Source organism: Somniosus microcephalus, chromosome 16 (assembly GCF_052327205.1).
Source record: "Somniosus microcephalus isolate GS21.2 chromosome 16, FLI_Smic_1.0, whole genome shotgun sequence".
NCBI lineage: Eukaryota > Metazoa > Chordata > Chondrichthyes > Squaliformes > Somniosidae > Somniosus > Somniosus microcephalus.
In genome coordinates, this window is record NC_141002.1 from 19,054,374 (window position 1) to 19,076,931 (window position 22,558).

Here is a 22,558-nt window from a genome sequence, read left to right on the forward strand (position 1 = left end):
TTTGCTCCGCAGTGTCACCTTGTGGCCAAAGCCTACAACTTCATTGGCAAAAGATCGAGAGAGGAGAATTTTTTTTCACTCAGAGTTGTCGGGGTCTGGAATGCTCTACCTGAAAAGGTGGTGGAAGCTGATTCCATAAATAATTTTAAAAGGGAGTTGGAGGAACTTACAGGGTTATGGACAAAAAGCGGGGATGTGGGACTGAGCATGACTGCTCTATCAAAGAGCCAGCACAGGCACGACGGGCCGAATGGCCTCCTTCTGTGCTATAAGTTTCTATGAAGCTATGAACTATATTGTGACAGTTTATAGTACAAATGAATGGGAAGTGTTGACATACCAATTTCCAATAGGAAAAGTTGACACAAACCTGTGACCAAAAATTGTGACAACAGAAAGTCGGGTTTGTGGGCAGGATTTTTTTTTAATATATAGATGATACATCATTTTTTTTTGTATTTGTTAAAGTTCTCACTTTTTCTTATTCACAGGTCACAGGAATCATTTAATAAGACAACAAAAAGAACAAAGCTGATCGAGTGCAACCAAGTTAAGGCGACAAAAGATGCAACGTGGTGTTCCAAATAACTATGCTCACCAAGCTTTCACCAATCAAAATGGGCTGATGGCATCATATCCACAGTCCCAACAGACTCTTAGGAGATCTGAATATGCTTATAATGGGTTGCCTTCATCAAATCACCAGCCTTTGAAGGTCACTTGTGGATCTACCTATTCTGCAAATGAATCAGCACCAATCTATCCACCTGAAGATGCCAATCGACTTGCCTATCCTTCAAATGAATTATCGTCTTCTTGCGGTGATGCCACTTTTTATCCTTCATACCTACTGTCCACCCTAACTGGAGGTTCCCAAACTAAAACTAGATTCCACCCTGCCTGTTCAAGGTCTCTGACAACTGGAAGCCAACCTACCTGTTTTCACAACAGATCAATGCGGTCAGGTCCATCGTCCTTTAGAACTCTGTGTGAGTTTGTTCCTTCTCAAAATAGATCAACATGGTGGAACCGAAAGGCCCATCCAACCGTCAGGAATTTCTCACCGTATCAGAGTCCCACTTCCACGGGCGTACAGCCCGGGGCTCAGAGCCCTCTAGCTGCTCGGGTCAGATCACCTGTGCTAAACCACAAGATGTGCCCCACTTCAGAGCAACCTCCAAGTTGGTCTGGTAGTAAGACGGCTTTTGCTGCTAGACCCGTTGAACATTGTTGGAATAACCGTGCACATACCATTTATCAACAAGTCCCTGCTAGCCGTACTGTTAGTCAGCAGTCTTCCAATGTAGACTATCATAATTTGGACTCATTTCAAAGCGTAAATACTAGAGTTTACAAAGCGTCCAATGACTACAGCATGTTTGAGACTGGCCAGCAGGGAGAGGGAATGCAGGTGCTGCGAAGGGACAGCATCTCAGCACCACAAGTGTCAACTGGAAACCATTTTAGGAAACGTAGCCATGAAGAAGCACTTGAGAATGTGTATGGAACAATGGCAAGTGGAGATACACTTTGTACTCAGATTCCTGGCCCAGACTGTTCAATGCCTGCTTCTGTTCTGCCAACAACTGCTCAGAGGGATAGTGGCATAGCTTTTCAAAATCACTGTATAGATTCTGAATCCACCTACAGAGAGCAAAACATTTCAGATATATACTCACAAAAGAATTCTCAGTCTTCAAGGAAGAGAAAGTCTACAGATGTGCTGAGGTTTCTTGCAGAACTTACAAGTGGAGAGTTGAAGGCCTTGATTTATGCATTTGAGATAATGGAAAAAAAGAAAAGAGCAGAACAGGTTAATCTACAGTCACGTGAAGTGAATATACCACAGCAAAATCCTGCAATGCTGCAATCTTGTCAATTTACAGCACAGGATGCATTGTGTAAGGATCTCAGTATAATACCTGAAAGATCAGTCGATTTGGTGAATGGATGCGTAGAAATCCTTGATTCATGTCCTCCATCAGTACTTCAGAGGCTACAGAAGGATAAAGAGGCTGAATGGAAAGGAGACAACTTACAGATTTCCTGTGTTAACCATATGTCCCTGAACACAAACCCAACTACTTATTCAAACTTTAAGGATCTGAGCGATGCTCCATCAATGAGCGATCACTGCGCACAAAGCAGAAATATGAACAACAATCCTGATTTTCCAAGACAAGGCATGCAACAAGCTTCAGCTTCTCATGTGGTAAATCACCAACATTGCCATTCAATGAACGAACAAACTGACCCATCTCTCCAAGCTCAGGAGGAAAATTTTGTTTGTCAAGATGATGCAGCAACTTCTTATTCCCATGCCCACTGTGGGGCTTTAGGTGCCGAGGGCAACATACAAAATTATTCATTTAACAGTTTAAAGTCCAGCTCAAAGAGTCTGAAAACCTTAGCCTCTGTATCTGATATCCCCAATTATCTTGGTTCAAGCCAACAAAATGGAAGATATAGTCATTCTATGCAGTCACTGGATGCCAGAAATGCATCAGACGTTAATCAGACAGATGCTCCAGTCCTAAAGACAAACATGCCTCAGCATGATGAACAAAGTTTAAAAGAAATCAAAGCGTTATATGATATGTTGCGGACTTCGTATATAAATAAAATGAATGGTCATTCAAAACGGCAGAAGATGGAAGTCTCTTCAACCACCGTTCAACCATCTTCGTCTGAACTGGACCAAATGAATACCACATCTGTCAGTGCTGCACAGTCACCTCATGACAACCATGCTTCCCAGATGACTGACTGTGCAGATAATTGGTGTCCAAGTGCTGGTTGCCCACATTTTTTGTCAAGTTCACAGAACACTACAGTAGCACAACAAGTTGCGGAATTTGTGCATAATGAATATTCACCACGTGTTGAATGGAATGTATCAAGTTCTTCTACTCCCTCTCATTCAAGAGCTCAAGAGAAGCTGAATGCAGAGATTGCTCCTTCATTTGAGATTTTTGGCAATGAGAAAGATGCAGCTCCCTTGAAGCAATCAGAAGAAAAAACTGAACAGTCATTGATAAGACAACTACTTACAAGCTCAAAGCATCAAGGCAACTGTGCAATTTTCCCAAGTGCTGCTAGATCACATACCACAAAACCAGCTGAAATACAGAAGTCATCACGTTGTTCAAGTGAAGGATCAGGGAACCTGCAAACTCCAGGCAAAATGGACGTTACATCCTCTCCTCAAAGCGTACCAGGACAGCAAATTGCAGAGGGCTACATCATCAATGAATGCTCTGCAACTTCAGGAGGCTTTCTGAAGAACTTGACTTTAACAATAAAATCCGAAGAACTGAGCAGAGTACAAAGAGCTACCGCTAATGTGGATGTTCCCCTGTCAAGTGCAGAATCAAATGATCAAAAGAGTGATGTTTCAGTTCCATCTTCAGAGTCTTTTCCAGAACAACACATTGCCTCCCCTGCTCCATCTTGCAAACTGTCTGGTGGTCAGACAACCTCAGTTTCCCCATCAGTTCATAACCAATGTCGCACAGGATTGCATTGTAAAACCAGCAGTGGGGTTTCTGCCGGATTCCATATAGAAAATAAGTCTCCAACATCTGACGATTACACTACCAATGACAGCAAAATAAATAATCCATCCCCAGAAAGAGTTGTTGAGGAGCTAAACTCAGTACCAAATTCTGAGGTCCTTTTAGCAAAGGAGTCGGATACCTTAGAATTCATTTTACGCTCTTTAGGTATTATTCCAGAAGACAACGGAGAACAAAGTGCAGCAATTCTGACCTCATTGTCTCCTGGTGTAACCAATACAGAACAGAGCACAGTTGTCTCTTTGGCGGTTGATCCTTCCCGTACAGAATTAAAGCAGAGGCCGGACATAACTCTACCATCATCTAATACGGTAACATCGATTGAAAAGCAAATAGTAGTGGCTTCGCCTGGTCCCTTTTCTACAGGGTGCAAGGCAACCAGAGACTGCTCAGGTGTTGCTTCATTTAGTACTGGAGAAAGCCAACAGGTTGGGAAGGTCAACACAGCAGCTACTCCTTTATATGCTGACAACACAACCTCTGCAGTTGGTGAACTGAAACCTGATGGAGTAAACCGATCGAGCTCTCTTCATCAGCCCGATATTCAAGTGAAGAGCGGTCAAAATCCAGCGGCCACTATGGCACTGAGTAGTGCAGAGGACGACTTGCCCTCGCAGGCAACTGGACCTCCAAATGTGGTGACCTACTTGGTCGGTGATTCAGGTGCGGTGGGTGTAGGAGGCTGCCAGAAGCTAGAAGAAAACTTACCCGATAATCCACCTTATGCTGAAATAAAAAGGCAACAGCATACTGTTGCAACCAACACGATTCAATTAGAAGATGAAAAGTTGCACGATGAAAGCAACCCAGCAGATGGTGCGAGTTGTAAAGAGAATGGTTCTTCGATTAATCTCAACCTGTCAAAATTAAGTCAGCTTGTTTTGTCTGTTTCCGATGCAGCTTCGACTCTGATGGTTGAACCTCCGTTGATTGAACAGGAAACTCTGTCTCCATCTTTTGCAGACGGTGGCAGTCATCTGAACAATCTGCTTTCTTCACCCAGCAGCTCATCCTGTGTGCATTTGGCACATTTAACACCGTTAATAAATACAGTTGCCAATCAATGTTCTGTGCGTTTGGGTGGAATCTACAACAGGCATCCTTTGAGGAATAGCTCGGGTACTTCCTCTCCTAGTGATGTGCCAGATGTAACTGTTTGCTCAGTTATTAATACGTCCAATCTAAGTGTAGTCAGGTATGAGGAGCATGTAGTTGATGGGCTTTTTGATTCACGTAAAGGATTAAGCAAGCAGCTGAACACAGTTCCACAACAAGAAACTAGTAACGGGACCTTCGAGAACATGGGAATGCCTATTTCAGTGGCCCAAGACAGCCAAGAAAAGCTAATGCTGAACAGTGATAAATGGTTTGAAAAGTCAGTGAACTCTACTCAGGCAGCGATTGCCAGCAGCACAGTGGGAATTGAGAATTCATCAGCCTCTGACACATCAAGCAGCATTGATGGTATTACCTCAGACTCTCTGCATGCGGTGCAAGATGTGCTGCCCCCAACAGTAAGAAGACCAAGATATACAAGACCAGCTTTGGTAATTCATTCCTTCCCTCACAGCAGCAATGGGGAAGTAAACCCTGGTGGTCTGACTGTGGGACGAGCGCTGCTTGCAGAGGGGTCCCTGGTACAAAAGGAAACACTTAATGGCTGCACAGCAGTGGCGGTCTCTAAAAATGCTCACACGGATTTGCCATTAGGGATTAGGATCACATTTGTGTTTTCACTTTCAGAATACTGGGAACATTGGAAAGTCGTAAATAACAAGAACCTCATTTCAAATTCTTTGGCAACTACCAGTCACGAGCTTCAGAGATCCTTTGGAAAAGTGAGCAGTTTCTCCACCAGCCAACTGGAACGACAACCAAATGAGATAACTGGAAAAGGACCTCTCGGTGCCGCAACAGGGGCTGCTTTGGAAGAGAGTACAAGGAGAGACCTCATTGCTGAGTTGCCTCACAGCCAGAGCACTGTACCTTTCACAAATGAGTCTTCCATACAGCTGGCTGATACAAACATTTTCTGCACCGTGGCTAATCATTCTGAGAGTGTTTTCCGTCCAGAGGTAGATTTGACTGGAAATCCTGTGGGCGCTAAGCGTGCGAGTGAAATAAATGCACTTGTTTCTACAAACATCTCCAAGTTACTGCCTGGAAACGTATGTTGTAACGAGACCCTAACTGAGGCAAATGACGCCACAAGTGTACAAAGGGAAGTGTCTGTTCTCCATTGCTTGAATTCCAAAGAGGTGGCAAATCAGAATTTTTTCAGCAAAAATGAATTCCACAGTGCAACTGAGTTGGAAATGACTACTGAGTCCATTTTACGTTTCTGGTCTCCTTCTGAAGAAAGCACAGAATCGCACCATCCAAACCAGGAGACAGAGAAAGGATTAGATTTTGAGCATTGCATAGAATGGACACACGGTGGACTTGAACTGTATAGTTTAGCAGGTACAGCAGAATTGAATAAGAGCGTGCACAAGTTGAGTGCGATGCATCGTCTCCATTTTGGGTTCACTGCAACTGTCGATGGGAGGCAACTTCATAGAGGGAAATATCATCCACAAGGATTGTATTACCAGTGCAGTGGAGCAGAGGCCATTGTGTGTGAAGAACACAAACCTGAGTTGGTGGCGAGCACACCTAGGTCCCATCTGCTGACTGATGAAAACAGCCTGGGTAATTGGACTGATAGTGCTTTAAGTAATGCATTGCTGGAACCCTGCAAACCAAGAGCTTCTCTCCAAAACAGCAGTAACCAAATCACCAATGCGTTGGAGACCCAAGTATATGTGGGCAACCAGGTTGAGGCTGGCAGAACAGAGATAACTGTACCTGCTATGAGGCTGAATAGCAGGGGGAACAACCCCATTAACAGACATGATGGGCATGAACTCATAAACCAAGACAAACAATATCCCGAAGCTTCATCACAACCTTTCAGTGGTCAAGAAAGTTTGAATGAATGTGAGTCCAATATGGATGTCAGTAGTGAAATAAAAATTAAAGTGCTGGAGCACCAAGAGCTTGACAATGTTCTTTCTGAGTTGTCTAATATAATACCAAAGCCTTTAATACTCAGTCCAGAATCTAAAGTGGCAGATGAATCTTCAGAAGAAGAAAGCCCAGGAGCCCATTGGGAGACCTCTAAGAACTGTGACAACAGTCATTTGGGTGTTGGACATGAACAAATGGAAACCGTAGCAACAGAACATTCTTCAGACATGTCAAACTTTGCAGCTCTATCTCTTAGCAGAGTTGGGAGCAGCCTGCAGCACTGATGCAGGCCTCGGTCATGTTTATGTCAGCTGTGCAAAAAGGTTTGTGCAAATCCAAACTGTAAATGTTTCAGGGAGTCTCTTAGAAGAGAACCTTCAGTTTGCTGTTGCTGCATCACAAACTCTTGCAACAGACAGCGGGAATGTTAGTTAATTTTAGAAGGTGTTTTTGCACCAAGGGATTTGCAGTTCAGGGGTGCGATCTTCAGCACTTTGACCAATGGCATCTTAAATCGTGGTAAGGGAACCAAATGTAATGAGACTACAGGGAGAAACAAAATACAATGGGGCATGTGTAATAAGGAATGAGGGTCGAGACTCTCGAACCAGACCTGCATATTGTAAAAAACGCAAAGCAACTGAAGTAGAAAGTAAAGAAAATCAGTCAACTCTTCTTTTATTGACTGTAATAAACATAGTTTAAAATGGCCTCAGACCTCATTAAGCAGAGATCCGTGTGAATATACAAGCCAGCCTGCGTTACTTAACTGTGCTGATAGCATTTAGCAGTTTTATTGTCAAGGTACTTAAAGGAAAAGGCATTTTGAGGAGATTTTTTTTTGACCCACATCAAAATACAATACCGAGAAAGACTTCTTTTTAATTATGGCAGAATTTGAAGTTTACTAGTGGATCTCTTGTGGCTTTTCCCAAGGAAAGTCAGGATAAAGCAAATTTCCCTCAGAATGTATTGATGCTTCTGTGGGATCAGGACCTTCCAGAGCAAAGGTTCCTAAACTTTACTTATTGCGCACTCTCTTCCAGAACTACCAGCTGCCCCGCGTACCCCTACCTGCAGACAGGTTAATACTTTAACCCCTTTAATGCCCAAGAAGTGTACAAAATGTACAAATTATAATACACAGATACAGCTTAAACAATGGCTTAATAGTACTACTCACCATTAACGTGACGGATGAGGTTGTTTCTCCGAGCATAGGCACATCATATTTGGAGTGATAGATGATAGTTTGAGTTGTAAGTTTTCTACACAAAAGCGCGGACGATACTTTGATTTAATTCCAGTGAGTGATGAAAATCCACCTTCACACAGGTAAGTTGTAGCAAACGGTAGCAAAACCTTGACAGCCCTGTCTGACAATTCGGGAAGCTCTGCTCGCACTTGGACCCAGAACTCAGCCGACTGCTTTTGATGGAACTCAATCTTGAGTCCGCCGTCTGTTGAGATGTCCAGGAGGTTCTCTTGTTCTTTTATTGACCAGTCTTGCGGCAAGGGTACGGCAGAAAAAATTGTGAAAGGGTAGCGGACCCAGCTGTTTGTGTTTCCCATTGAGGGAAAGTGCTCGCGTAACTGCCTTGCCAGTTCAGCGATATGTTACTTGATGTCACCTTTAACACTGTCCTGCAACTGTAGTTCATTCGTTGACAGGAATTCATGCATGTTTGGGAAAATTTCAGTGTTGTTTTGCTCCACAAAGCATGCCCAGTGTAATGTATATACCTTTAAGGGGGGAACTATCTTTTACAGCTCATGTATACTGCAGTACCGGCAGTGACCACACCTGTATATAGCACTGAGTAGTAATCTGTACAGATCAGTTCCACTGTGAGCCACGTTGAGTAAACACCTGTTGTACCGTTCTCCTGCAGTCTGTGTCTTATTATACACGGACACAACATTGGCGACAAGGCAAGTTCGAACCTACCTGCAACTCTGCATCACCTCCCGGGGATTCGTTCCTGGAGATCAGTGGATTGGAGGTCAAGGCCAGAGACTTGGGCGTCGACCACGAGCAACCACCCAGTCATCCAGCAGAGACTCGAAGTGCGGGGGAGGCTGTCGAGAGCCAGGCTTGGCTTTCCAGTCGAGGTGGTCCAGCGAAACGGGCTGGCAACAGGTAGTGCGCAGACCCTTCCCGGACAGCGGCAGGCTAGAGCCCGACCGAGCGGCACAGCAAAGGGCCGCGCAGCGTCTACGGGGGAGAGAGAGAGAGGGCAGAGCGCACAGGGCGCAGCTGGTGTTCAGGGGCCGAGCAGCGTCGAAGAGAGGGAGAGAGAGACGCGCAGAAAACCGCAAGGCGCTGCCATTGCCACGAGGACCGCAGAGAGCGGCGTTGGCAGCAGCGCAGGAGAAGCGCGCGAAACCTACAGGGCGCCGCCATTGCCACGAAAACCGCCGGGAGCGGCGTTGGCAGCAGCGGGGGAGGATGGAAAGTGCGGGAAACGCCATTTTAAGCCATTGGGAGACGCCATGCTGACCAGATCCTAGAGTCACAGGAACAAGTCAACCCCATGCCTCGCCCATATGTACCTGATGATGAACCCGACGTACAGGTCGCATCTACCCCAGAAACAGTAGCATCAGAAGCTGATGAACCAACCGATGACGGGGCCAGAATCGCCTCCGCACCAAGAGCAAGACACTCGGGAAAGGCGCTATTCAGAAAGGATCAGGAGGCCTCCCCAAAGACTGAATATATAAATAGACTATTTTCAGCTAATGTTGCATGTTAAAAGTGTTAATTGTAATTAGTTTGATATTTAATTGTTAAATGAGTGTTATGGTACTGTTAATCTAAAAGGGGAGGAATTGTAATGTATATACCTTTAAGGGGGGAACTATCTTTTACAGCTCATGTATACTGCAGTACCGGCAGTGACCACACCTGTATATAGCACTGAGTAGTAATCTGTACAGAGCAGTTCCAGTGTGAGCCACGTTGAGTAAACACCTGTTGTACCGTTCTCCTGCAGTCTGTGTCTTATTATACATGGACACAACACCCAGAATTCCAGCTTTTTTACCATAGACTTAAGTTTGTCCTGGACATTGATGACGGTTGTACTCAGCTCTTGAAGTCCTCCTAGCTTTAGCTCATTCAGGCAAGAGAATATATCTGATAAGTAGCCCAGCCGTGAGAGCCATGCCGTGTCATGCAGACAGTGAGAGGGGGTCTGTAAAGAAGAACTTGACCTTGGAGTGAAGTTCAAAGAATCGTGCCAAGACCTTGCCGCATGAGAGCCACTGAATCTCCGTGTGGAGCAATAGATTGACATGCTCGCTTCCCATCTCATTACATAGAGCGAAAAATATTCTGGAATTCAAGTGTCGATCTTTTATAAAGTTTACCATCTTCACAGCATTGTCCAGCACCTCCTTCAAGTCGGTAAGCAAGCTCTTGGCAGCGAGTGCTTCCCTGTGTATACTGCAATGCACCCGCATCGCATTGGGAGCGACTGCTCTGATACGTGTCACTACTCCACCATGCCTAATGGTCATTGACTTTGCTCCTTCGGTGCAGATTAAATACATTGTGACCAGACGATATCATGTTGATTTATGAAGCTGTCAAGCAACCGGAAAATCTCCTCAGCTGTTGTTTTGGTAGGCAGTGACTGGCAAGACAACATGTCCTCCTGTACTGCACCTTCGTGAATGTACCGCAGAAGGTGAGCTAAGACTGCTACGTCTGTGGATTCGTCCAGCTGCAGAGCAAAATACTGGCTGCAAATGACATGGCTCACTAATTGAGCGAGGACATCATTGGCCATGTCATTAATTTGACGTGACACCGTTGTTTGATAATGGCAACAACTGAATTAATTTTTGGGCCTTCTCTCCAAGCATAGTGCTTACCATGTCTGCAGCCACAGGTAGTATTAGTTCCTCCGCTATGGTGTGAGGTTTTCCTCACTTAGCAACTCTGTAACTCACTAAATATAGGCTTCAAGGGCCTTAATATTGTCATCACAACGTAACACTCTGCGGCTGAGGGTATTCACCGGCTCCAGTCCAAGTAAATCTCATTTCGAAGTACTTTTCGTCATGTTTACGTCTCTTTGATATAGATCCTGTTTTGTGCCTGATGTCAACGTTTCGCTTCACAGGCTGAGATTTGCATGTTGAGTCTGTAGTCGTTGTTTCACCAGTGATTTCAGCAAGTACACTGGTACTGGCAAGGCAAATGTCATTACTTTGCTTCTCATCACTGATACTTTGTGTGTTCTTTGTAACACTACCTGTATTTAGCCATCTATCCATTTTTCACAGTTATGTCCCGGCATAGTTATAGTGCGACGTATACAACCGGAAAAAAAACCCCGACTTAATCCTGAGCTCAGTTAGACTGGACAGTTGCTAGGCAACTGAAACCACGTTGTAGTGTACGGTGATTGGAGGCGCGGGCTCTGTACGTCATTGTCTCTGTGTATCTACGTTCTCATTGGCACATCTTGAAGTTAATTAACTACTTTATATAACAAATTCCCACAGAATTTTAAAGCTTCGTCTGAGTAGCCTTTATAAAAATGCAATAAATAAATAAAATAATTAATAAATAAAATCAGCCACTGGACAATTTCACCCGTGCACCCCCCGGAGATGTCTGTGTGCGTGCCACAGTTTGGGAACCTCTGTCCCCGAGCGCTGGAAGCTCCATCTAGTGGTAGAATTGTGCTTCTGCTGGCATGACAGTGTCTGAGGACGGTGATGACCAAATTAGTAAATGTATTACAGACTGCAAATGTACAAATGTTTTCAGCTGAATAGTTTTGTCACAATGTTGCTCACCTGACTTTGAATATAAGAGTACCATCTTTCTTGGTCTTGTGTGTCAATCAGGAAACAACTGTACCTGGAAAATATTTTTTCTGGTTCCCTAATCCAAGGGTCAGAGAAAGAAAAGAAAGACTTGCATTTATATAGCACCTTTCACGACCACCGGACATCTCAAAGTGCTTTACAGCCAATGAAGTACTTTTTGAAGTGAAGTCACTGTTGTAATGTGGGAAATGCGGCTGACAATTTGCACACAGCAAGCTCCCACAACAGCAATGTGATAATAAACAGATACAGGTTGACTATCCCTTATCCGAAAACCTTGGGACCAGCTGAGTTTGATTTTCGGAAATTTTCGGATTTCAGAAGGTATTATTTCAGACTGGGAAACTCCTAGCATTCTTTTCACAGGCAGGCTCTGGAAAGCGTCTCTGTAGCTTAGCAACAGCTTCAGAGACGCTTCCAAGCCACGGGCCGAGTGTTTACAAGCTGTTGCTGAGCAACAGTGTTTGTTGTCAGATACGGAGATGAAAACCTTCGTATCTGACAACATTAGCGCTGGTCTATCCGGAAGTTTGGATAGAACGGCAGCATATCGGATGGGCCGCTGCAGCTATCGGACGGGCCGCTGTATTGTTGGGTTCACTCTCCCGGTACCTCCTTCACACTGCCCGGCTCGGCCTGCAATCTCCTACCCAGGAGGGAACTCTGTGACCCTCTGCCCTGCTCACAGGGAAAGGCAGAGCTCCCTCAGTCACACTTAACATCGAGAGCGAAGGCCGGCGTATCAACAATCTGCAGGAATTCTTGTTCTGGGCCCCGGAGGACCACTCCTGTCATGTTTTGCGCCAGTCGGGTCATGTCGTGCGCACGACTTACGCTGAACGAAAAAACTTTCGGTTTTCAGAGGTTTTCGGATAAAGGATAGTCTACCTGTAATCTGTTTTTGTTATGTTGATTGAGGGATAAATATTGGCCAGGACACCGGGGATAACTCCCCTACTCTTCTTCGAAATAGTGTCATGGGATCTTTTACGTCCACCTGGGAGAGCAGATGGGGCCTCGGTTTACTGTCTCATCCGAAAGACGACACCTCCGACAGTGCAGCACTCCCTCAGTACTGTATTGGAGTGTCAGCCTAGCTTTATGTGCTCAAGTCCCTGGAGTGGGACTTGAACCCACAACCTTCTGTCTCAGAGGCGAGTGTGCTATCCACTGAGCCACAGCTGACACTCTGGCCAACTGTCATACCATTATGACAACTAAAAGAAAGAACTTATACATTTATATAGAGCCTTTCATGACCTCAGGATGTCCCAAAGTGCTTTACAGCCAATTATGCACATTTGAAGTGCAGTCACTGTTGTAATGTAGGAAATGCAGCAGCCAATTTGTGCACAGCAAGGTCCCACAAACAGCAATGAGGTAATGACCATAAACTCTGTTTTTGTTATGTTGGTTGAGGGATAAATATTGGCCAGGACACTGGAGAGAACTCTCCTGCTCTTCTTCAAATAGTGCCATGGGATCTTTTACCTCCACCTAAGAGAGCAGACCCTCAGTTTGTCTCATTCAAAAAACGGCACCTACGACAGTGCAGCACTCCCTCAGCACTGCACTGGAGTGTCAGCCTGGGTTTTGTACTCAAGTCTCTGGAGTACTATTACTACTAATACTATGGCCTGAAACTAGCTACTTAAACACAGACCAAGGATTGAACCTGGGGCATTCCTGGTCTCAGTTCGCTCTGGGCAATCCAGGTAAGGCATTGAGGGGAATTATTTAACTGCCTTTTGTTTTGATAACCATACTGGGGGTGTGCTTAACATTGAAACTATTACCATCACACTTACCTACTTGGATCCTAATACCAGCCCCTTGTAAAACTGGTCCCGCTGCAGCCAGCATTTTAGCTCAGCCCTGTTAAAGCATTTGTCTCATCTTCAGCAGTATCTCAGGGTGAGTAGCAGTTAACATGAACAACAACTTGCATTTATATAGCACCTTTAACACAGTAAAAATGTCCCAAGGTGCTTCACAGGAGCATAATCAGATAAAATTTGACACCGAGCCACATAAAAGAGATAGTAGGACAGGTGACCAAAAGCTTGGTCAAAGAGGTAGGTTTTAAGGAGCGTCTTAAAGGTGGCTATTAAATAGCATTACGTAGTATTTACAGCACAGAAACAGGCCATTCGGCCCAACAGGTCCATGCCAGGTTGATGCTCCACACGGGCCTCCTCCCACCCCTCTTCATCTAACCCCATTAACATAACCTTCTATTGCTTTCTCCCTCGTGTGTTGATCTAGCTTCCTCTTAAATGCATCTATACTATTCGCCTGAACCACTCCCTGTGGTAGCAAGTTCTACATTCTAACCACTCTCTGGGTAAAGAAGTTTCTCCTGAATTTCCTGTTGGAATTATTAGTGACTATCTTATATTTATGGCCCCTAGTCTGGTCTCCCCCACAAGTGGAAACATCTTCTCTACATCTACCTTATCAAACCCTTTCATAATCTTAAAGACCTCTATAAGGTCATCCCTCAGTCTTTTTTCCAGAGAAAAGAGCCCCAGCCTGTTCAATCTTTCCTGATATAACCTCTCAGTTCTGGTATCATTCTATTAAATCTTTTTTGCACCTTTTCCAGTGCCTCTATATCCTTTTTATAATATGGAAACCAGAACTGTTCCTAGTACTCCAAGTGTGGTCTAACCAAGGTTAACATAACCTCTTTGCTTTTCAATTCTATCCCTCTAGAAATGAACCCCAGTGCTTTGTTTGTCTTTTTTTATGGCCTTATGAACCTGCGTCGCTACTTTTAGTGATTTGTGTATCTGTACCCCCAGATCCCTCTACTCCTCTACCACATTTAGACACTTATTTTCCAAGAAGTATGTGACCTCCTTATTCTTCCTACCAAAATGCACAACCTCACACTTTACTATATACGGTCTCTGACCAGCAGGTTTCGAAACAGCTTCTACTCCCAGGCCATAAGACTCATGAACGAATCATTTATTATTATTTATTACTGTTGTTTTATTTATTATTACTGTATTTGTATTAGTATTTTTATCATTGCTATGCCATATTTATTCCAATGTTGGGAGGACTCGTAAAAATCAACATTTCATTGTGCAGTACACACGTCTGCTGCATATATGACAAATAAAAATTGAATTGAATTGAAAAGTTAATTTGCTCTATATAGAGCATAGAGAGGAGGAGAGGTTTGGGGAGGGAATTACAGAGCTTGGGGCCTAGACAGCTGAAGGCACGGCCGCCAGTGGTGGAGCGATTAAAATCGGAGATGCGCAAGAGGCCAGAATTGGAGGAGCGTGGATATCTCAGAGGGGTGGAGGGGTTACAGAGATAGGGAGGATAGCAAGTACTGTACACAGTATGCATGATCATGGAAATGGATCTGGCTTTGCAAAATGTGCACACATCCTGCTATCACATATAAGAATCAAATTCCATTTGCTCTTGATCTTTACAGGTCACTGAGGAAACGCCTAGAAAGTCCCATCGCTAAAACCACAAATCCAACTGGATATGGCTCAGCACGTGCCTGGGAAATCTCCAGCAGAAACCAACAGAAGAGACAGTTGCCTCGGAAGTTTTGCATGTGTTTACCGTCACCTCTTCTGCTCCTCTAATCACTGCACGACACTCTTAAATGTCCTCAGTTATTTTAAAAGAAAAGTCTTAATACCGTGAATACGCAACATGAAAAGAAATAAGAATTTTGCTTGTGATGTGCGAGCCTGTGCAAATTATGCAGTCTGGGAAAACCAATTTTTCCACCTGAGAGCAAAAAAGTGTCATCATGCACTAGAATTGAGGATGAGCTGTGAGACTTTGGTGTTACAGGACTTACACTGTGAGCTCTGAGCAAATTATGGCGACCAGTAATTTGTTCATTGCTGTATGTGGGGAAAAAAGGGGTCATTTGTAAATATTAAAGATAGATAAATAAAATTGCTTGTGTAAATGTAAAGACTATTATTGATCAACAACTGTCCTGATTAAACAATATTCATGTTGTACTTCTGTTGTGGAATGTAATGGTTTAAATATTAGCAAATACTATCACAGCATTAGACCTGCGACAACAGGTGCACAGTAATAAGTACAGATGAAGCAGGCTTAAATGACAGGACCATATTTTGAGAAATACGGACATGAAATTCTGCCATAGCGGATCTTTTGAGTGGTTCTGGGTTGAAAAAGGCAGACTGGGGAGGGCGGGGGTGGGGGAAGAACTCCAGAAAATCTTGGCAGTTCCCGTTCAACTGGAGAAGATTACAATTGTAAATATGAGAATTAATATATTAGTGCGACAAATTAATAGGGAGAAGTTATCCATACAAAAAAGATAAAAACAAATTTCAAAAAGGGAATTGGATAAATCCTTGGAAGGGAAATTTTGCAGGGCTCTGGGGAAAGAGTAGGGGAGTGGGACTGGTTGGATAGCTCTTTCAAAGAGCCGGCACAGACACGATGGGCCGAATGGCCTCCTGTGTTGGATCATTCTATGATCTCATAGCAAACACAAACCTTTCCGCTATTTCTTCAGTCTTAAATATTTATTTTTATTGCGACACTTTTTGATTGAAATTCACTCAGTTGCAGTATTAATTGCTGCCAGCTAGTCATCAACTCACCCAAGTAGTTCACTGATGTCCTATCTGGTCTGGCCTACATGTGACACTAGTCCTACATTACAAGGTTGATTCTTAATGTTCAGTTGTAAACAATCACTATAAAGGTCAGTAATAATAAAATCGGAAGGACTTTTAGGTAACAACCTAAACATTGTATCAGGATAAGGCTAAGTTCATCTCAACCTAGTCAGCCTTGGAAAGTCTTCCTCACTAACATCAAGGAGGGGAGGGGGTCCCAAGTTGGGAGAGCTAGCATACAGACTAGTCAAGCAACAGCCTGAAATAGTTATATTCATAGAATCGTATCTATTAGCCAATGTCCCTGATTCCTTTGTCACCATCCTTGGGTATATCTTGTTCCATCAGCAGGACAGACCAACTAGAGGTGGAGGCACAGTGATCTGCAGTTGGATGGGAGCAGACCTAGAAGTCCTCAACCTCATGCTACGGGTCAATCAAGGTTAATGAAACTCCTGCTGATAACTCTTATGTTCATTAATAACTAGACATTCTTATTATGAACACAGCTAGCTTTTGCTAGTTACTTTATTGAGCACATGTGGACTAGGTACAGTATCTGTAGAGGCTTCCATCTTGACTGCTGCCTTGTGGGTAATATAGTCTTAATATACATACAGCTGGGTAGTGTAGTCTTATATATATACAGCTCTACACAGCTCTACGGCTCCACCTAGTGTCCACTATAGAATGACATGTTATTGATCATTACATCCCCCTTTCTTTGAGGTTTAACAAAATCAATATCAATCAACTTTCAAGAAAACAATAAAGATAATAACAGTAACACTTTTGTTAGTGCTCTATAAACATAAACATTTTCAAAACAGTCAACACATTTTCAAAGCTTTACATTTTACTCAAAGATTAAGTCTATCAGGCTGTTTTACTTCATGTGTGGATCTTCTCAACACGGGTAAGTCTGATGTGTCTTCATGAGATTGTTCTGGCGGTGAATGACAAGATGCAGTTGCGGCATTGTCATCAATCTGCTCTTGTATAGATCGAGGTCTCCTTGCGATCTTTGCTTGGAGAGGGTTTCAGTGTTTCCTTCACTCTTCATGCCATAACTCTCAATGTAGTCAATGCACTCTCGAAAAACTGCTGGCAGCTGGATCCCATCATACAGCATAGTCCTCTCAGCAGCCTTGGCTAATGGAACACCAAAGATTGGCCTGAGGGAAGAAGGAGTATCCACCGGAACTGCTTCCTGCTCTGGTGCAGGCTTCTTCTTTTTCTTTTTCTCTTTCCACTGCTTAACAACATCTGCTGCGGTTATATCTTTGGACTTTTTCTCCCTGTGTTTTTCCTCTTTGTGCTTTTCTTCCTTTGGCTTCTCTTTGACCTTAAAGTCTTTTTCTTTCTTCTTGGAGAAACTAGGCTTTTTGAAGACATGGATACCCTTTGGCCTTTTCATCCTTGATGGGCTCTCTGCTTCATCACCTGAGTCATCTGGTCTGCTTATGGCACAGTTTATATGGTAGAGTCTCTTGACCAGTTCTAAGTCTTCACAAGCTTTGTCACATAATATCGAATCAAGTCTTTCAGCCACAACAGAAAACATGAGATGATGCACTTTGTCTTTGACTGTCACTTTAAGTCTGCATACACCTAAGCTATCTATTTTCTGTCCATTATAGTCCTTCAGTAGTACTGACTTTTTCTGTATTTTGGGCTTTTCTTTCATATTGTTAATGTCACTCATACTGATTAAGTTTGCTTTTGCCCCAGTGTCTAGTTTCAAGGTAACTAATGCTCCATTTACCTGCAGTGGGATCATCCATTTGTCCTCTTTTACTGCATTAACTTTATGTTCAGCATTGTCCATTTCTGAGGGCTGCATATTTTCTGTATCCTTTTTGATATTGTCACATGACACCATTCCTACAAAAAATGTCTCACTTAAATCAGTGTCCTCAATTACATTAACTCGTTGCCCTTTCTTAGTTTGTACTTTTGAAAAGCATTGTTTGGCAAAGTGATTCTTTCCATTACACTTTGTGCACATTTTTCCAAACGCTGGGCATTGTCTTAACTGGTGTTTGTAACCACAGCGTTTACAATTAAAAATGTCATCCTCCGATTGCTTTTCATTTCTGTTCTGCCCATGTTTCTTCCCCTTGTAGGACACAGCACCGACAGCAGCATTATCACTCATTACAATCGCATAATTATTGATTTCACTGAAAGTCTTCGCGTGCTTTCGAGCTAGCTCACTGGCTTGGCATATTTTCACTGCATTTTCCAAATTTAGTTCGGTTTCTCTCAACAGACGTTCCCTGACTTTTTTTATCATGAATACCAAACACAATCTGGTCACGAATCATGGATGATTTCAGCTCAGAGAAATTACATGTCTGTGCTTTCAGTTTCAGATCAGTTATAAAGCTATCAAAAGTCTCATTTTGTTGCTGTGTCCGAGAACGGAAGATGTATCTTTCATACGTCTCATTCTTTTTGGGAGAGCAATGTGCATCAATTTTTTTTAGCACATCTTCTAATTTTTCTCTGTTCTCCTCTGGATTAAATACAAATGTATTAAATACCTCTATCGCCTGTCGGCCTGCAACCATAAGCAGCAACGCTATCTCCCTTGCGTCTGGCTTCGTACCGAATCCGATGGCAGCAATGTAGAGTTCGAATTGTTGTTTAAAAATCCGCCAATTGTAGTCGACATTTCCCTCGAGATTCAAATGCTCTGGTGGCTTCAAATTCTCCATGTCGCTTTTCACAATGTTTAGCAGATCTTCACCATCCTGGTACCATCTTATGTTCATTAATAAATAAACATTCTTATTATGAACACAGCTAGCTTTTGCTAGTTACTTTATTGAGCACATGTGGACTAGGTACAGTATCTGTAGAGGCTTCCATCTTGACTGCTGCCTTGTGGGTAGCCTAGTGCCTCATGGGTAATGTAGTCTTAATATACATACAGCTGGGTAGTGTAGTCTTATATATATACAGCTCTACACAGCTCTACGGCTCCACCTTGTGTCCACTATAGAATGACATGTTATTGATCATTACAATAACCAACTACCAACCCCTCACTAACTGCTCAACTGACGAGTCAGTTCGTGTTGGAGGAAGGTGTAATGGAAGCAAACACACATAATGTCCACCACCAAGTGTGGCCTGGTAGTACCACTGTTGACCTGGCCCTAAAGGATACAGCTGCTAGCTTGTGCCTGCATCAGGTGGTGAGGGCCCTAGCAGTTCAAATATGGGCATCCATGAGGCACTGTGGGCCATCAGCAGAATTGTATACTGCCACAACCTGTCACCTCATGGCCAGGTCAATCCCTTACTCCTCGATCACCAACAAGCCAGAAGACTTCAATGGGGAGTGTAGAAGGTCATGCCAGGAACAGCACCAGTCATATCTTAGAATAAGGCATGAAACTAGTGAAGCTACTACACAGGGTTACCTGCATGCTAAATACCAAAAGCAGCAGGCTATAGACAGAGCTAAGCAGTCCCACTACCAACAGATCTGGGCAAAGTTCTGTAACCCAGCCACATCCAGCTGAGAATGGCAGTAGACAACTGGGCAACTAACAGGAGGACCAGACTCCATAAGCATCCCCATTCTCAACCACGATGGAGCCAAGGGGCATGAATGCAAAAGCTGAAGTGATTGCAAGTTTTCATTCAAAAGTACAGAGTGGGCGATGCTACTTGGACTCTTCTTGAGGTCTCCACCATCATAAATATCAGTGTGCAGCCAATTTGGTTCATCGCGTGACATTCAGAAGTGACTGAGTGCACCAGACACAGCAAAGGACAACATCCTGGCTGTAGTGCAGAAGATGTGTACCAGAGCTAGCCTCACCCCTAGCCAAGCCAAGTTCCAGTACAGCTATGACACTAGCATCTACCGAACAATGTGAAAGATTGCCCAGGTACGTCCCATCCACAAAAACAGGTTAAATCTAACCCGGCTAATTACCGCCCTATCAGCATCCTCATGGACTGCAGCGGTTCAAGAAGGTGGCTCACCACCACTTTCTCAAGAACAATTAGGGATGGGCAATAAATGTTGGCCTTGCCAGCAACACCCACATCCCATGTATGAATAAAAAAAATCATCCTAATCATCATTAAAACGATGGAAGGAGTAACCAACATTGCCATCAATTCATGAATAACCTGCTTTCCGAGCCTCATTTCGGATTCTACCAGAGCCACTTGGCTCCAGATCTAATCATAATATTGATCCAGACGTGGGCGCAAGAGCTGAATGCCAGAGGAGAGGTGAGTAGCTGCTCTTAACATCAAAGTGGCTTGGCTCACAATAGGTAACAGAGAGTGTAACTGCTGTGTGACTGAAATCAATGCACTGCAAATCTTCCATCAATAGGAATCAGAACAGAGGGCATGGATCAATTGGTTTCAACAGTGCAACCTCACACACCACTTTATCAACTGCTAGAAACCATGTGACAGTAGCTGAAGCTACTCGCTAAATCTTACTTCTTTGAGCTTTGCAATTAACTCATCAAGGCCAGAGTGTGTTTCACTGCAGTAATGGATCCAGACACACACTGTGAGGTCCAGCTAAAGACGGCGGCCACTCACTGAATTCCTGCTGACAACAGCCCCTGCTTGCTTTATGTGCATCCCAATTTGCATCATAAGCATCATGTTTGCGTGACCTTGCACCTGCCAGGCTCTGATTTATAGAGCACACATACTCATATCGTGTACCCAGTAGCCTTGTACTCTCAGTTCCTATCAGAACAACCTGTCCCCACACCAAACAAAGCCTTTTTCATCAACTCCAGATAAATTCAGTGATAACTGGGCAGTTTCATGTTCAGATGGTAGTGTACTCCCATCTCCTATCTCATATTGGCCTGTTCCTCCTTTTTGTAGGAGTGAAATGTGAAGTTATTAGAAGGATCTTATTGTAGAGGCCCCAAGAGTGGTTCAGACTGTTTGGTACTTCACCTAACTTGGGCAGAAGTTAACGCTGCAACTATCTTTCATTCCACGGATGGTCAATCCACTTGTTTACTATCAGAGGAAAGGAGAGCGGGTCTTCACTGTTATGATTATTGGACTTTACCAGATATTTGTGCAACAACATGTGGCATTTTTATATAGCACCTTTCATGCAGAAAAAGACCCCAGGGTGCTTCACAGAAGCGTTATCAGAGGAAAATGGATGCCAAAGCAGATATTAGGAGGAGAAGTTGATTTTTAATAATGATCTTAAAGGAGGAGAGGGAGGTGGAGAAGCATCAAGGAATTCCAGAGCATAGGGCCTAGACGGTTGTAGGCTAAAGGGAGGGGGCTTCACAATAGGCCTCAATCGGAGGAACGCAGAGTTCTGACGGGGGGGGGGGGTTGGACATTGTAGGTAGTAGCGAGGCCATGAAGGAATTTAATATAAAGTATGAGAATTTTAAATTGGAGCCAATGTAGATCAGTGAGCATATGGGTGATAGGTGAGCGGGTTAGTGCAGGATAGAATATAGGCAGCAAAGATTGGGATGAGCTGAAGTTTATGGAAGGTACAGGATGGCAGGCTGGCCAAAGAGGGCACTGGAATAGTCGAGTCTGCAGTTGGCAAAGGCATGAACAAGAGTTTCAGCAGCAGATGGGCTGACGAGGAGTGGAGACGGGCAAAGTTACGGAGGTGCAAGTAGGCGGCCTTGGTGATGGAAGATATGTGATCATAAGCTCAGCTTGGGCTTGAAAAAGATGCCGTGGTCTGGTTCAACCTGAGACAGTGGCCGGGGAGGGAATGGAAACGTTGGCACGGGTATGGAGTTTGTGGCAAGGGCCGAAGACGATGGCTTTGGGCTTCCTAATGTTTAACTGGAGAAAAGTGTGGCTCATTCAAGACTGGATGCTGGACAAGGAGGATGACGATACAGAGGCCGTGGAGGGGTCGAGAGAGGCGGTAGTGGTGAGGTAGAGCTGGATGTTGTCATTATACATGTGGAACCTGACGTCATGTCTTCGGATGATGTCGCCAAGGGGCAGCATGTAGATTAGAACATAAGAAATAGGAGCAGGAGTAGGTCATCGAGCCTGCTCCGTCATTCAATAAGATCATGGCTGAACTTCTACATCAACTCCACTTTCCCGCCATATCCCTTAATTTCCTTAGTGCCCAAAAATCTGTCGATCTCTGTCTTAAATATACTCATCGACTGAGCATCCACAGCCCTCTGGGGTAGAGAATTCCAAAGATTCACAACCCTCCAAGTGAAGAAATTTCTCCTCATCTCTGTCCTAAATGGCCGACCCCTTATCCTGAGACTATGCCCCCTAGTTCTAGTCTCTCCAGCCTGGGGAAACAGCCTCTTAGCATCAACCCTGTCAAGCCCTCTAAGAATTTAATACGTTTCAATGAGATAACCTCTCATTCTTCTAAACTCTACAGAGAATATAGGCCCATTCTACTCAATCTCTCCTCATATGGCAGCCCTCTCATCCCAGGAATCAATCTAGTGAATTTTTTCTGTGCCCCCT

At 43.9% G+C, this 22,558-nt stretch overlaps 1 protein-coding gene across 1 annotated transcript in view; it reads left to right on the plus strand.

The window, feature by feature from the left end:
• The window catches only part of LOC147106000 (uncharacterized), a 113,801-nt gene extending 98,365 nt beyond the window's left edge, over window positions 1–15,436 (plus strand). Inside the window, exons 2-3 of the mRNA XM_086008623.1 lie at window positions 492–6,907; window positions 14,887–15,436. Of these exons, the coding sequence (XP_085864749.1) occupies window positions 566–6,868 (6,303 nt within the window). The 5' untranslated portion in view covers window positions 492–565 and the 3' untranslated portion in view covers window positions 6,869–6,907; window positions 14,887–15,436. The remainder of the gene's footprint in view (window positions 1–491; window positions 6,908–14,886) is intronic.
• Window positions 15,437–22,558: the final 7,122 nt, after the last annotated feature.